This window comes from Momordica charantia, assembly GCF_013281855.1.
Source record: "Momordica charantia cultivar OHB3-1 chromosome 9 unlocalized genomic scaffold, Mcharantia_2.0 BLBB01000009.1, whole genome shotgun sequence".
Lineage (NCBI taxonomy): Eukaryota > Viridiplantae > Streptophyta > Magnoliopsida > Cucurbitales > Cucurbitaceae > Momordica > Momordica charantia.
In genome coordinates this window covers 19,216,997-19,232,945 of record NW_028275167.1, presented here as the reverse complement: position 1 = coordinate 19,232,945, position 15,949 = coordinate 19,216,997, and the positions used below count along the sequence as shown (strand labels likewise).

Genomic DNA, 15,949 nt, shown 5'->3' with positions numbered 1-15,949 from the left:
AACAGGACCAAATATTTTACCGTTAATGCGAATGGAAATATAGATGCCCAACCTAATTTGATAGAAATACAGGTAAAATGGGATATTTGTAAAATAAAATATTATGATTTAATGAGAGAATTTAATAATTGAAGAGAGTTGTATTATTGTATGTGAAGTGGAAAGGCGTGTGAAAGGAATGAATTAATGGTATCGGCCTTCCCTAATTTCCTCCACTTTTCCCATGCAATCCATCCAACTTCCCAATACGTTTAGTATAAATTTATCAAAAATAAAAATCTTCCTACTCCTATATATATAAATAAATAATAATAATAATAAAACCCCATGCATGCATCAAAATATTCGCAACCCTTCAGCTCTTTGTAATATTCTCCCAATTTCAGGTACTCTCCTGCTCTCAACTCTACTTTCTTTTTTCTTTTATACATATATATTATTCAAGATCTATGGTTGCTTTTCCATTCCTTTAAAGTAGAAAACTCCAAATATATGTTATTCAAATCTTTGCCATATGCTATTTTCTTTTCATTTTGTATCAATAATCTTGATGAGATGTAGAGATTCGAACACACGACCTTTTGATCGAAGATATAGGTACATAAACGTACGATTAGGAAAAGAGAGCAAATTTACCTTGCAAACTTGTTCTAACGTTGAATTAGTAAAGAGAACGACATCATTCTATAACATATATTTAATATGTATTTTTTAAAATATCACGATTCTTCATTTTTTTTAAATATATCAAAAGCGTGACATAAACCTACGGTATTTATTTTATGTTATTTATGTAAATACTTCATTAATATATAATTGTAAAATTGATTGCTTTTTTTTTTTGGCGGAAGGAGCAATTGCCCTTCTAAATTTTGCTTAAATTAAAAACCTTTTGAATCCCTTTGTATTCCTTTAATGATTTAAGTTTTTTTTATTGTAATTGTGTTTTAATATAGTATTAATTAGGGAAGAAAATTCTAAGCTCAAATTTTTGCAATGCAATTTTCTTTTCGTTTTATATTTCACATGTTAGGGTTTAGAAATTGAAATTTAGTATTTCCAACATGCATGTAGGAGGGAATGTTAAAATGAATTGAAAAAACAAATTAAAATTACCTCCAATTTATAAAGGCTGATTTTATTTTTATTATTCTAGACATTATTATTTCGATTTATGAATTAATTAATATTATATTATTAGTATTTTAATTGGAAAATAATGCGTTTTGATCGAACATTTTTTCTTTCATTTCTCTTGAGTTCATCAAGAGTGAGGATTTAATTTCAAATATTATTTTATATACGTTAACATGCTTAGATTAGGATTGAGACTTTTGCTACATTGTTGTAGGAAAAAAAAATCGTGTTTCTTTAGTAAGTTTCTAAAAATTATCTTGGATAAAGTTTATAAATTTGAAAAAGTAGTTTTTATTTTATTTCATTCAATCTATATTTTTAATGATTTGAAAAATACCCTTAAATATGAATTAAAAAGAAATGATCGGCATTAAACTAATTTATTTTGTTATAAAACAAAAATTTTGGAGTTAATTTTATTTGATTTACCAAACTGATGATAAGTACTAGAAATATTACTTATTATGTACTGGAAAAAAAATGCTATGTAAAAATATATAAAAGATTTAAAATTACTTGGTAATCTGTAATTTTAATTACTTGAGTTAAATTGCAAATTAATTTAAATATTAGATTTTTCAATATTAAGTTTATATGTATAGGGATTTCTAGTCGGTTCCTCTTTTATATCAAGAATAGAAGCCACAATGACAAATTTCTTAAGACAAAACTAAAAATAGAATCATTCTCAAATGGGACCTTTGTAAAACAAAGTTGATTATTATTTATTAACAATTGTTATTATTTTTGTTTTTTTATTTTCTCTAAAAAACTTGATTAAAAAAGACATTAATAGTTTGAAAAATGGTTTGATTCAATGATATTCAAGATCTAAAGACTTTTGTCAATCTTAGGATAGTTCAACTAGTTAAAGTATATAATATCATTGGTCGGAAGTTAATACTTCACCTAGATCTAAAAATAAAGATCGATAAATTTTGTAAATGATAATAATTTTAATTGGAGGGGTTAAAATACATAACAAGGATGAGTATGTCTTGATTCTTTAATAAAACAGTAAAATATTAAAGTGTCTAAATAAATAAATTTGTATATAACCAAAAAAAAAGAAAAACTTTGGATCTTTTTGGCCTTCTTGGTCAAAAAGAGATTAGAGCTGATTGAAGCTTGAAAGTAGGGTTTAAAGTAAAGTTTTTTGGTGCATAGTTTTCTTTTCTTTTTTTTTTTGGCAACACTTTTTTTCTAAAAAAAGGAGAAAAAAAAAGATAGAAATAGATTTTTTTTCCTTTTTCTATTTAATTGTTCAACGGTTTTCTTGATTTTTTGAAATAAAATCACTTATTTAATTATAAAGTTTGAAAGAATTATTAATTTAGAGTGTTTGAGCTTAATATATATTTTATTTTAAGCACATTTTCTTAAAATACATTTTAAGAGTACAGGTCAATTGGTTAAGACACCAAATTGAATTACCATCCTACCTATCTATTGTATTTAAAAAAATACATTTTAATAAAACTACTTTTAATTATGCAATGGATTACCATTATTTTTAATAACAAATTTATTTGTTTGCTTGCACAACATTCAAAAAGGATTCTACCAATGACAAAAATATATATATTTTTTCCTTTTAAATGACTTTGGATCTTATACCATCATTTTTCTCCATAAAATAATTAATATTTAATTTTAGAAGACTTCTCATTATTACTTCTCTTAGTACGGTACAACATATTTGGAAGGAAGGATTAAACTTTGGACTTCTACCATTAAACTATACTCATATTGACAGATTCTATGTAGCTCTTAAACGATTTTCCACTTAGTTAAGCTAAAAAGAAAAAGAAAAAGGAAAAAGGCAAAATCATAGGGACAGAGGCAAAAAGAGTAAATTAAAAGACCATGCAACAGTCAACAGAAATCTTCTTGGCGAAGAAACCGCTGACCGTACAAATTACCATTTCGTTCGCCACTGTCTCAGTTTGGCTCTGCATTAGTTCCTTTCCAACGAAGGCGGGAGAATCAAATCAAACAAATGGTTCCAAAAAGGGAGCTTCAGAGGCAAGCAAACGCCCCCCATTTCATGAACAAACGCATTTTCCCCATTTCTCTCTTTTCAAGTTTTCTCAAACAATGGATTTTCATAGCTTTCACATAAGTTTTGGTTTTCTTTCTTCTCGAAATGGGTTTCTAAAAAGGGTTAGTTTTTGAAGGTCATTTTGTTACAGATAACAGAGGAATGGGCATGGATGAAATGAAGAAGAAAAGGAGGCAAACCCAGAATTTGGGGTTCAATGATATTCTGTTTTCTTGGTCGCTTCAAGATATTTTCAATGAAGATCTCTACCAGGACGAGGTTTCTTTCTTTTCTTTTCCCTCACCAACTTATTTTTACATAAAGAAACATAAATAGTCGTAGAATGCTTAGATTTCTTAATAACATTGAAAACAAGAAACAAGAAACGAGAACGTTACCAAACAGTCTTTGGTTTTCTATGTATTCATTCTCAAGTTTGATGCAACAAGGTACTTATGTGTGTGTTGATCCTCTTTTTATTTCGATAAGAGTCTTGTTTTCATTCGGCAACTATTTTGTTTCGAGTATTTTAAGTTTAACTAATGTACTACTTCTATCTATCTATGTGTTTCTTTACTTTTTTACCTAAAACCGCTTTCAAAATCTAAGAAAAATTTTAAAAACTAAAAGACAAAGTAGTTTATAAGAACTTGTTTCTATTTTTGAACTTTGGATGTAGGCAAACTTTTCGAAAACATGAAACTAAAAATGAAATTGTTATAATATGGGGTCTTAATTATTTGGTTGATGTAAATATTCGTTAGAGAACCAACTTTTTTTGCTTTGTTTGTTCTATAGTTTAACTTCCTGCTTTCTTTGAAAGAAGTTGTTCTTTAATCAGAAAATTTAAGTGGTGTTCCAAACAAGTTTACTGTTTGTCATTTTTGTTTAATTGAAGATTTACCAACTTTTCCTTTACAATCAATGCATATCCTTGTCATTATTGTACTCTTTTCAATACAATAATGTTGGATCGCAAATGTAATTTTGTATTGATTCAATTAATTTTATAATCTTTGGTTTAGTTTTCAATTAGCTTATTGAATATTGATGATATGTTTCATTTATGGATTTTTCTTTGGTAGATTGAAAAGATTCCGGATTCTTTTGAGTCTGTTCAGCATTATTTTGGGTCTTATGTCTCTCCTTTACAAGAAGAGATTAGAGCTGAGCTCTGCACTAGAATAGACGCTCTATCCACTGCGCCATTTGCGGAAGTGATATTGTTGGAAGAATGTAAGCCATATGGTACCGAATTATATGACTGCAAAGTTGATCTGTGGAAGAACAGATTCAATGGAAATGAGCCATACAAAGTCTTACCTGGAGATGTATTTATTTTGGCTGATGTAAAACCTGAAGTTGCTTCAGATTTGGAAAGAATGGGGAAGTCTTGGACTTTTGCTATTGTTCATAAAATCTCAGAAGATGAGAATGAAGGTGATCTCACCTCCACTTCTTTTAAAGTAAAAGCAGTAGTGAAGAACTCGGAAATCATCAAGAAGACGATGTTTGTGGTCTTTTTGTTGAACATACTCCCGAGCAAAAGAATATGGAATGCATTACACATGGATGGAGATTCACAGATTATGAAGGAAGTTCTATGCCCCAATCTAATGGTAAGTGACAAAAAAGTAATATTTCTGAGCTAGTGTTTTTTGGTTTCTGGTAAGAAATGAAATGAAGTTTTCATCACAATAAGGAAATAAAAAGTTATAAACAAGGGTAGGAAAGCCTCTGTCATGTTAAAAGAAGATTACAGAAAGATGTTTCAATTACAGAACAGATGGTGAAATTTGAACCAAGTGAGAGCAACAAAAATAGTACTGTCTCAAAATCTGGAGGTGTTTTGGCATTTTTTAAGATGCTTCTTTTTCTTCCTAACCATAAGCACAAAAAAAAAAAAAAAAAAAATTTTGTCCCATGTTATTATTCTATGCATTGCTAATGTATAACTCATGTGAATACTGTGAAGTAAAAATCTCATTTTTTTCTTTTTCACTACAGGGTAGTGAAGATTATGACATGTCTAGCCTTTTGCAACAAAAAATGAATTTGGAATTTCTATCTTCATTGAATGACTCTCAAGTTAGGGCGGTTATGTCATGCCTTTACAAAGTTGGCCTTGAGCACAAATCTTTTGTTGAACTTATATGGGGGCCACCTGGGACGGGGAAAACAAAGACTGTTAGCGTGTTGCTCTTTCATCTAATGAAGAATAGATGCAAAACCATTACAGTAGCTCCAACAAATGTTGCCATTGTAGAAGTGGCTTCACGAGTCCTTAATTTGGTCAATTTGGTCAAGGAGCTGTACGGACCAGATTGTTTATCCTATTCTTTGGGGGATGTTCTTTTATTTGGAAATAAGGAGAGGCTCAAAGTTGGCTCAAATGTTGAAGAAATACATTTGGATTATCGGGTTCAAAAATTTGCGGATTGCTTGGGTTCACTCACTGGTTGGAGGCATTGCTTTGCATCCATGATTGATTTTTTTGAAGATTGTGTTTCTCAGTATAATATCTTCTTGGAAAATGAGCGAAATCAAGACTGGAGTTGCAATAAAGAAACTGACGAGAAGGATGTCATAAAGGAAGCTAAAAATGATGAGGTGGTCTGTAAATCTTTTCTTGAATTTGCAAGAGAGAGGTTTAGGTCTGTTGCATCTCAAGTCAGAGGATGTCTTTCAATATTCTGTACTCATTTACCTAAAAAATATTTGGAGGATAGTTTTCAGGACATGCCTTCACTTATTAGATCACTAGATTCTTTTGAAAATTTACTGTTTCGAGAATCTGTTCTTTCTGAAGTACTTGAGGAGCTTTTTACACGTCCTATTGTATGTAAAGATCTCCCTACAATATCTATAGATTTTGCATACCTGTTCGACTTGACAAGAAGTGGTTGCCTCTCTAGTTTGAAATCTCTTCAATGTTCCTTAGCTGAACTTAAACTACCAAGTGCCATAAACAGAGTTGCGATCGAGGAATTCTGCTTTCAGAATGCTTCTTTGGTTTTCTCCACTGCTTCAAGCTCGTACAGGTTACATTCAATGTCGATTGAGCCTTTCAAAGTTTTAGTAATTGATGAAGCAGCACAACTGAAAGAGTGTGAGTCAGCGATCCCCTTACAGCTTCCATATATTAAGCACGCCATACTCATAGGTGATGAGTGCCAATTACCAGCAATGGTTGAAAGCAAGGTAAAGTGTGTTTATTTGTAAATAATTACTGTTTTAGTTGAGTTTCCCGAGTTTTCAAAACTCAAGTTCTAATTAGACTTTGTACTCTTGTCTTAAGCTTGCTAGTAATGCTGGCTTTGGAAGAAGTTTATTTGAGAGGTTCAGCTCTTTGGGCCACCCAAGACACCTTCTCAATGTGCAGTACAGAATGCACCCATCTATAAGTTTGTTCCCAAATTCTAAATTCTATTATAGCCAGATCTTAGATGGTCCTAATGTTCAAAGTTTAAGCTATCGGAAGAACTATCTTTTGGGGTCTATGTTTGGTCCCTATTCTTTCATAAACATAAAGTATGGAAGAGAAGAGAAGGATGATATTGGACACAGTCGAAAAAATATGCTTGAGGTGGCGGTTGCTCTGAAAATAGTGCGAAATTTGTACAAAGGTATGTCTAGTTTGAGCCTTCTTCTAGTTGTATTATTTATTCCTATTTTTTCAACCTGAATTTATCCTAAGTACAATAGGACTTACAACACTGTTGTAATTGTTCCCTTCTTTTTGGAAATATTGCAAGTGAATTGTTATAGAAAAAATATTGTAAGCCTGTGAAATCAACAGCAAGGTTGAATTAAATCTCTTAAGATGCTAACAATAGAAATTTTGTTTGAATGATTAGTCAGATGTGAAACAATATTTAAAGGATGTTAGGAAAAAGTGAGAAACTTGACAAAGTAAGATGTAATCAACATACATTTACATGAAAAATTCTTTACGGAAAAAAAAAAAACACTACTGAAAAATCAGTAGAAATCTACCATGTGATAATTTTTTACAAGAGAGACTGTTTATGCAAACTATATAACAGCAATAATAATGAACCCTAAAACAATACTGAAGCAGACTGCGTGTCTGGAGTGACTAGCTTCATTTATCTTTTTTAATTCTGCAACTGACATTCAGTTTTTGGAAGTGTACTTTTGCTATTTTGTTATTATATTACAACATTAGTCTATATTTTGGTTTCTCTTTTTACAGTGTGGACAAGTTCGAAAGAGAAGCTTAGCATTGGTGTTATCTCACCATATTCTGCTCAAGTATCTACAATTAAGGAGAAAATTGGACATAAGTATGACAACCTTGATGGCTTTAAAGTGAAAGTGAAATCGGTTGATGGCTTTCAGGGTGGAGAGGAGGATATTATTATTATTTCTACGGTAAGATCAAATAGAGGTTCTTCTGTTGGATTTTTATCCTGTGATCAGAGGACAAATGTTGCTCTTACAAGAGCTAGGTACCGTTCATTACAATTCTACATTTCATATTTATATTTGCTTCATCTTATATCTGTTTGTTGAATACTTACTGCCCATAATTATGCATCAGATATTGTCTATGGATATTGGGGAATGATAAAACATTGTCGAACAGCGAGTCTTCTTGGGCTCATCTGGTCTCTGATGCTAAGCAACGTGGTTGTTTCTTCAATGCTGATGATGATGAGAGCCTGGCCAAAGCTATATTGGAAGTAAAGAAAGAGTTCAATCAGCTTGATGATTTATTGAAGGGAGATAGTATTCTTTTCAGAAATGCAAGATGGAAGGTTCAAGCCCTGCATAGTTTCTCATTATTTATTTGCTTTTTATTCATCTGGCCTTTTTGTTTATTGCTTCTTTTTATATGTATAGGTTCTATTCAGTGATAGGTTTTTGAAATCATTCAAGAAATTGTCAACAATTGAGACGAGGAAAAAGGTTTTGAATCTTCTACTAAAACTTTCCAATGGATGGAGGCCTAGAACAAGAGATTTAAATTTGGTATGCGGAAGCTCAACGAGGATTTTGAAGAAAATCAAGGTCGAACGTCTCTATGTTATTTGTGCAATTGATATAGTAAAAGAAGAATCAACATATATGCAAGTCTTGAGGATTTGGGATGTCTTGCTTCTTGAGGATATTTCAAAATTGATCAAGCATCTTGACAGTATATTCAGCTCTTACACTGATGAATACATCAATCTTTGTCAAGAGATATGTTATGATGGGTATGTAGCATTGTTGTGAGATTTTCTCCATGTCTATATTTTAAAGCTATTAAGAAAGATTTCTATATATGGTTCAAATCTTGTGCTTTACTTCAAAATGGTTTCTAACTTTTTGGATTTTTATTTCACGCTTAGGGATTTTCTGGAAGTTCCCAAGACTTGGGTATTTTCATCGGAGCTCGTTCGGTACAAGAGTCATATTGACGATTCGAATGGGGACAACTTACAAGGTGCTGCTTATGATGGTAGAAGTTATGTTGAGAATTCGAAGGTCAAAGATAGTTTGTTACTGATGAAATTTTACTCCTTATCCTCTGGTGTTGTGAGCCATTTGCTTTCTGATAGAGATGGCATTGAATTGGACCTCCCATTTGAAGTAACAGAAGAAGAAATTGAGATAATCCTTTATCCCAGAAGCACTTTCATACTTGGACGGTCCGGAACAGGGAAAACTACTGTATTGACTATGAAGTTATTTCAGAAGGAAAAGTTGCATCATTTGGTAACACAATTCCACGAAGTCGAAAACAGTATAAGTTCGGATGTTAGTCAAAATAATAAGACTTCAGAAAGTCCAGCAGAGACAAATGGAGCTGTTTTACGGCAGCTTTTCCTGACAGTTAGTCCAAAACTTTGCTATGCTGTTAGACAGCATGTATCTCACTTGAAAAGGTGGGGTGTGAATCGAATCGGTTTAAGATTTGATATACTTTTTTCTTTGGAAAATGTTTTTGTATTTAAGATCTTGATTATGTTGTACTAAATTTAATGTAATTTACAGCCATGCCTGTGGTGGGGATTCTAAAGGGAAAGCTGCATTTGATATGGAAAATATGGATGGCTTAGAAGCACAGTTAATGGATGTCCCAGATTCCTTTGTCAATATTCCACCCAAGTCATTTCCTCTAGTGATAACATTCTACAAGTTCTTGATGATGCTGGATGGAACTCTGCGTGATTCATATTTCGAGAGATTTTGTGATGCAAGACAACTGTTACATGGTCAAACCCGCGGCTCACGATCTGTTGCCTTGCAGTCCTTTATAAGGAAGAACGAAGTTAGCTATGATCGTTTCAGTTCGTCTTATTGGCCCCATTTCAATTCACAACTAACGAAAAAGCTAGACTGTTCAAGAGTTTTCACCGAGATTATTTCTCATATAAAAGGGGATCCTCGAGCCATGGATGCAGGTGACGGTATACTAAGTAAAGAGGACTATATTTTATTGGCTGAGGGCCGAACATCGAGCTTGAGTAGGCTGGAGAGAGAGATAATATATGATATCTTCCAAAGTTATGAAAAGTTAAAGGTCCAAAATAGGGAGTTTGATTTGGGCGATTTCGTTATTGATCTACATCATCGCCTTAGAGATCAAGGATATGAAGGAGATGAATTAGATTTCATTTATATTGATGAAGTGCAGGATTTAAGCATGAGTCAAATTGCTCTTTTTAGTTATGTCTGTAGAAATGTTCAAGAGGGGTTTGTGTTTTCAGGTGATACAGCTCAAACCATTGCAAGGGGGATTGATTTCAGGTTCCAAGATATAAGATCCTTGTTCTATAAGAAGTTTGTACGACCAAAGATAAGCAGTAGAGGTTCTGAAAGAGAAGATAAAGGACAAATCTCGGAGATTTTTCATCTAAGCCAGAACTTTCGAACCCATGCCGGAGTTCTTAACCTATCACAAAGCATAATTGATCTTCTCTATCACTTTTTTCCACAATCTATCGACATTTTGAAGCCTGAGACTAGTAGAATTTCTGGGGAAGCACCGGTTTTGCTTGAATGTGGAAACAATGAAAATGCAATTAAAATGATCTTTGGAAATAGAAGTGGTGATGGGATCAGTATGGAAGGATTTGGGGCTGAGCAGGTAATATTGGTTCGTGACGAATCCGAACAGAAGGAGATCTTGAACATTTTGTGCTCTGAGTTGAAGCAACTTTATGTGGCGGTCACTCGAACGAGGCAGAGGCTGTGGTTTTGTGAGAATACAAAGGAGCATTGTGGACCTTTGTTCGAGTATTGGAAGAAAAAATGTGTGGTACAAGTTCAACAGTTGAATGATTCTCTTGCACACTCTATGCTAGCTTCAAGCAGTAAGCAGGACTGGAGGTCACAGGGCTTTAAGGTTAGAATGCCTTCTATTTCTATTCCAATGTTTGAGTTTGGTATGTTCTTTAAAAGTAGTGTAAATTGTTTTTTATCTTATTCAAAGCAGTTGTTGAATTTACTTTTAAAAATTCCAAAAGTACTTTTACAAATCCTAAAGGTACTTATTCACTGACGTGTCTCTTTACATACTCTTTTCTTACAGGTCTCTTTCTTTACATTTGCTTGTTGCTGCAAAATTCTTGTTTTCTTTGCACAAGGGTGTGAACTGTGAAGGATCTTATATAGATTCTATTCTTTGCAAAATTCTAATCCATATCTCTTACTGCACAGCTATATTATGAGGGAAATTATAAAATGGCAACACTGTGTTTTGAAAGAGCTGAAGATGGTTATTGCGAAAGAAGATCCAAGGCCTCTGGCCTTAGAGCTTTTGCAGAACATATCCACAATGCAAATCCTGTGGAAGCTAATGCAATCCTCAGAGAAGCTGCTGTAATGTTTGAAACTATTGGGAAGGCTGATTCCGCGGCCCAATGCTTTTTCGATATAGGGGAGTTTGAAAGAGCAGGCAAGTACTTGATTGGATCATTAACTTCCTTTCTCATAAAATCTGATTTGAAAAAATATAATGTAGCAGGCAGGTTATTGTATTGTTTGTTCATTGTCGATGATAGAATTCATTGTACAATGACGTTTTTTCTCTTTCCTACCTATGTTTTGGTTGTGATTGTTGTTAGGGATGTACAAGTAACCAAAACGTCGTAAAATGGAATGCTTTTGCAGGGGCGATTTTCGAGGAGAAATGTGGGGAACTAGAGAGGGCGGGGGAGTGTTTTTGTCTAGCCAAGTGCTATAATCGAGCTGCTGATGTATATGCCAGAGGAAGTTTCTTCTCTTTGTGTTTGAAGGCTTGCTCTGAAGGCGAGTTGTTCGACACGGGTTTGCAATACATTTTGTCATGGAAACAAGATGCTACGGAAATAGAGAACCTTGAACAAGAATTCCTAGAAAGATGTGCTCTTCATTTTCACAACAGTGGAGACAGTAGATCCATGATGAAGTCTATTAAAAGTTTCCGAACTTTGGATCTGAAGCGAAACTTCTTGAAGTCATTGAATTGCCTTGATGAGCTGCTTTTGTTGGAAGAGGAAGAGGGAAACTTTTTGGAGGCCGCAAAGATTGCAAAGTCAAAAGGTAATCTCCTTCGCCTGGCTGATCTTTTAGGCAAGGCAGGAAATTTTAGTGATGCATCCATGCTTCTTCTACATTATGTTCTTGCCAACTCTCTCTGGTCGCCCGGAAGCAAAGGTTGGCCCTTGAAGCAGTTTCAACAAAAGCAAGAACTTTTGGCAAAGGCCATGTTGTTAGCAGAAAATGACTCCAGAAATTTATATGACAGTGTTCGCACAGAGGTAGACATTTTATCAGATGAAAATGGTAATTTGGAAACTCTTTCAGGATATCTAATTGCCTCTAAGGAACACAACAGTGTTAGAGGTGAAATGATTTGTCTTAGAAAGATTATGGATGTTCATTTTCATTTGAACTCATCAAAATACACTTGGGAAGATGAATTAGTTTTTGATCTAACCAAGCATTCAGAAGAAATAGTTTCTAAAAACCAGGTGTCCATAGAAACTTTGGTTTACTTTTGGCATTGCTGGAAGGACAGAGTTTCGAATGTCCTCGAGTGTTGCAATTGTCTTGCCATGAATGATTCCGACCCTTATGCGGAGTTCTGTTTAAGTTTTTTTGGTATTTGGAGGCTGAACAACAATCACATATTGCTCAACTCTGATGCTGATTGGGTCAAAAAGGTGGATGAAAGGTTCCTTCATAGAAATGGGAAATTGGTTTCAATTGAAGCTGCTCAGTTTTCTTTATCTGTTATGAACTATTGGAGCACAGAATTGCTTACTTCTGGAATCAAGGTTTTGGAAAATCTTGACTACCTTCATAACCTCTCAAACAGAAGCAAGTTCTCCATGTTTCGTCGGTGCAGGGTGCTTACTCATATGTTTGAAGTTGTAAAATTTCTTCTGGAGAGCAAATATTTGAAACATGGATTTCATGATAAGCGGATGCTAGAGAGGTACTTAAAAATGGCAACAGGGGAAATTCAAAGTTATTTGTTTCCACCAGATTGGCAAGTTTCATTGAAGAAGAATGTGATTTCTCTAAGAGTTAATAGTGTTTGTCAAAACATGATGAGGGAAATCATCGCAGAGAATGTCGGCTTATGGAATCTACTGACTTATGGTCAAATTGGAAGGGTTGCAATGATGATTCTCGGATCTGGAAAGCTCGATAAGAAATTGTGTGAAAAAATAGTGAAATGGTTAGAGGAGAATCCTCCTTGGAGTGCATTCGTTATGGAGCTTTTCAACAGTATGAATGCAGAGAATGAAGGCATGAGGAACCCTGCAAAAGAAATGTCTCTTGTTTGGAGGTTTCATGAAGCTCTGAGGGACACATATGATGCGAACTGGGTCCAAGTCCGGGATTATATTTCACCGTTCTGTTTCATGTACCTTGTTGAAAGGCTACTGGTTATGGTATCATCCTTGAAGGGGGGATACTTCATCACTACAAAAGCCTCTTTTGTTGAATGGCTCATCTTCCATGAAGGAAATTCCATCATAACTTCCATTTCAGGTGCTCGAACCCAGAATTCTTTTCAGGCAACGCTCAGGTTTTTGGCTGGTATCCTTACGCAGTTTCTTTTCGACAAGATAGCGACGCTGGATTGGATGAGAAAGACACATCCAAATGTGAAGGAGTACTATCCGGTATTGGTGCAGAAACTGGTTGTTGCCATTTGTTTACTTCATCTGAACTTTGGCATTTGCTTCGATGTACTCCAGAATTTGCGTGGACGCAACTACATTACTGAACATTTACCATGGAATTTCTACAATGCACTTAGGAGAAAGAAAAACTTTCATGTACCACCAACTAATGATGCAAATATGATGGCCGGATTCTTCAAGGAAATCGGAAATCCAATGGTTATTGTCAGTTTGGATGGAAATCGTCAACAATTCATTTGTAGAGATGCAACTTTTGTCAACTTGAATATCAGCCATCAGATTGACGACTTACTGAAGGCTTTGTTTCCTAAGGAAGTTGAAACAATGCAACACCGAGCTGAAGCTCCGAAAGCGCAAGATGGAAATAGTACTAATACTAACACCAGACAAATGCCGTCATCCAAAAGTTGTGATCTGGGGATAGTTACACAACTTCCATCATCTTCTTCTAGCTTGGCTCTGGATGAAAATAAGAAGATGAAATCTGATTGTGAAAAACTTGTTACTTTTTGGGAAACATTAGAAGCTTTGACAAGATTGATAGAGAATAAAAGCGATCAAAAGTTCATACTATCGAATGCCTCACAAATCAAGGTAACGGTAACGGTTCTCATCATTTTTTCAACATTTTATGAATCAAGCGAAAGCATTTAGTTGAAATTGACATATCCCTTTTTGTGTGGTTGATTCATGTAGATAAATGTGGAGAAATGGCATCACCATTTATCTGCTGCAAGAAGCAATGCAGAGGAGGGCATTCCTTTGGATGTAGTCGATCGCTTGCTTAATGAACTAAATTTACTTTCTACTGCTTTAAGCATGAGGTAAACTTTATAACATTCTCACCATATCCTTTTGCTTCAAGTTAACGTCTATCCACTTCTATCATCTCCTCATGATGCTGACATTCTGCTATCGAATTTATTTTACGTCAGCGAGCCCAAGCAAAACATATCCCGAGTGGCATCCATTTCAAAGAGTTTATATTCGAGGAGGATTGAGTTGGAACCTATATTGGCTAAACTAGTACGTGATGATCCTGTAACTGAACTAGGCGACATGTCAGGTTTCGAGAATGCCGAAGATTCTAAGCATGGAGAGGAAGTTTCTAAGGGCAGCAGCCCTGTTGAGGGTGGAGGACTGGAGGAACCTGTGGAGCCTATGGAAGTAGGTGAGATGTCGAGTATTGGGAACGCAGAAGATTCTGAGCATGATGAGGAAGGTTGTAAGGGCAGCAGCCCTGGACTGGAACCTGTGCAGCCTGTGGAAGTTGAGACTGTTGTATCCCAAGCAACTGATAAGAAAGGAAAAGTGAAAAAAAAAGCAAAAGAAAAACAAGAAGGGGAAAGGCCGTAGGAATTAAATGAGAATGGAAATTGTAAAAGTTTAAATGTGGTGTGTGATTTTGAGATGTGTTTTGTAATATGCTATGTAAATATCAATGAAATAGAAGTCCAAAGAGCATGCATATTTCTATGTGATTACAGCATCTGATGGATAAATTTTTTTGGTTATGTAACATCTATTTTAAAAATTAAAAATGGTTCTATTAATCCTCTTAGAATCCAGATGGACTTTTTAAAACTTTCGAGCAGACCTCAATTTCTTACTTTTTCATCTATCATTTTATAAGTTAGTAAATTAGATCATATGACGATTACGAAGAATGACAAAAATTTCATGGAGACTCACTCCAATCCTTTACTAATTTTTGGGATAGAGATTGAGAATAAAATCTTATCGGATAATGTTCTCGTTTCTCGTTTATAGGTTTTTATACAACATTTATGTTTAGTAACTATTATTATTTCTTGTTTTTTGGTTTTTGTTTCTCTAAAAAACACAATTTTGGAAATAACAAAACTAAATTTCTTGTTTGCTATTCTCGTTTCTAGTTTTGTGAAAATATAAATTAAAACATTATTTTATCATTATTGACTTGTAAAATGCATTATAAGTACAGTAAAATGCATTATTTTGTCAATGTGAAAGTTCAAACGATAATTCATTTACAAAGTATAGTATGTAAAGGGGCAAAATACACTTTTAGTTATTGTTGACGGCGAATTCCGGGAAGCAGCCACGTGTCTTACATACGAATAGGTTTGCCTGAGAATCGTTGAACTTGCAACAAAGAACTTGACGTCGGTACTGTGTCCCGCCTAAAACACTCCGACGGTCAAGTTAGTAAATCAGAGTAGGAAATAGAAAAGAGACACTCTAAGTGCAAGTGACAGGTATTCTATTTACTTGATGAGGGTAAGGGTCCGTCCTTATATAGGTTCGGGTGGCTGACCAGGAATGACAACGGTTGGAGGTTGCCGGGACGCGTCGCGCAGTATGATGATTGTTGTGGGTGTAGGCTCCCAACAACTGACGGGTGGTACTGCCGCTTGCAGCTTTGGGGCTTGTCGCCTATAGCTTGGAGGCACTTGACCCATACCGGAAAGGTGCGCCCCCTGCTACCACTTCGTACGGTATAACCGTATATCGTCCTGTACTTCTTTGTGAGTGGACACGTGTCCTGCTCGGCAATATCACCATGTGATACATTATCGCATGTGGTCCCGCGTCCCTGAAGGCGGACACTCGTCTTGCTCGATTTTTACTATCAACAGTC

The 15,949-nt window shown here is 34.6% G+C and overlaps 1 protein-coding gene across 1 annotated transcript; it reads left to right on the top strand.

Moving 5' to 3' along the window:
- The first annotated feature begins 3,022 nt into the window (after positions 1-3,022).
- Positions 3,023-14,818, top strand: LOC148209145 (uncharacterized). The gene is made up of 13 exons (XM_088117746.1): positions 3,023-3,457; positions 4,264-4,797; positions 5,186-6,379; positions 6,477-6,804; positions 7,395-7,650; positions 7,743-7,959; positions 8,045-8,400; positions 8,536-9,072; positions 9,182-10,535; positions 10,850-11,087; positions 11,303-13,923; positions 14,026-14,153; positions 14,265-14,818. The coding sequence occupies exons 1-13, from the start codon at positions 3,341-3,343 to the stop codon at positions 14,683-14,685; spliced, it is 8,301 nt and encodes a 2,766-aa protein (XP_087973872.1). The 5' UTR covers positions 3,023-3,340; the 3' UTR covers positions 14,686-14,818.
- Positions 14,819-15,949: the final 1,131 nt, after the last annotated feature.

Excerpts from the sequence above, each read along its gene's own strand:
- LOC148209145 (XM_088117746.1), top strand. The coding sequence starts at position 3,341 with ATGGGCATGGATGAAATGAAGAAGAAAAGGAGGCAAACCCAGAATTTG. Across the intron at positions 6,380-6,476 it reads CAGCAATGGTTGAAAGCAAG|CTTGCTAGTAATGCTGGCTT; the intron begins GTAAAGTGTGTT and ends TCTTGTCTTAAG. Across the intron at positions 14,154-14,264 it reads TCTACTGCTTTAAGCATGAG|CGAGCCCAAGCAAAACATAT; the intron begins GTAAACTTTATA and ends ATTTTACGTCAG.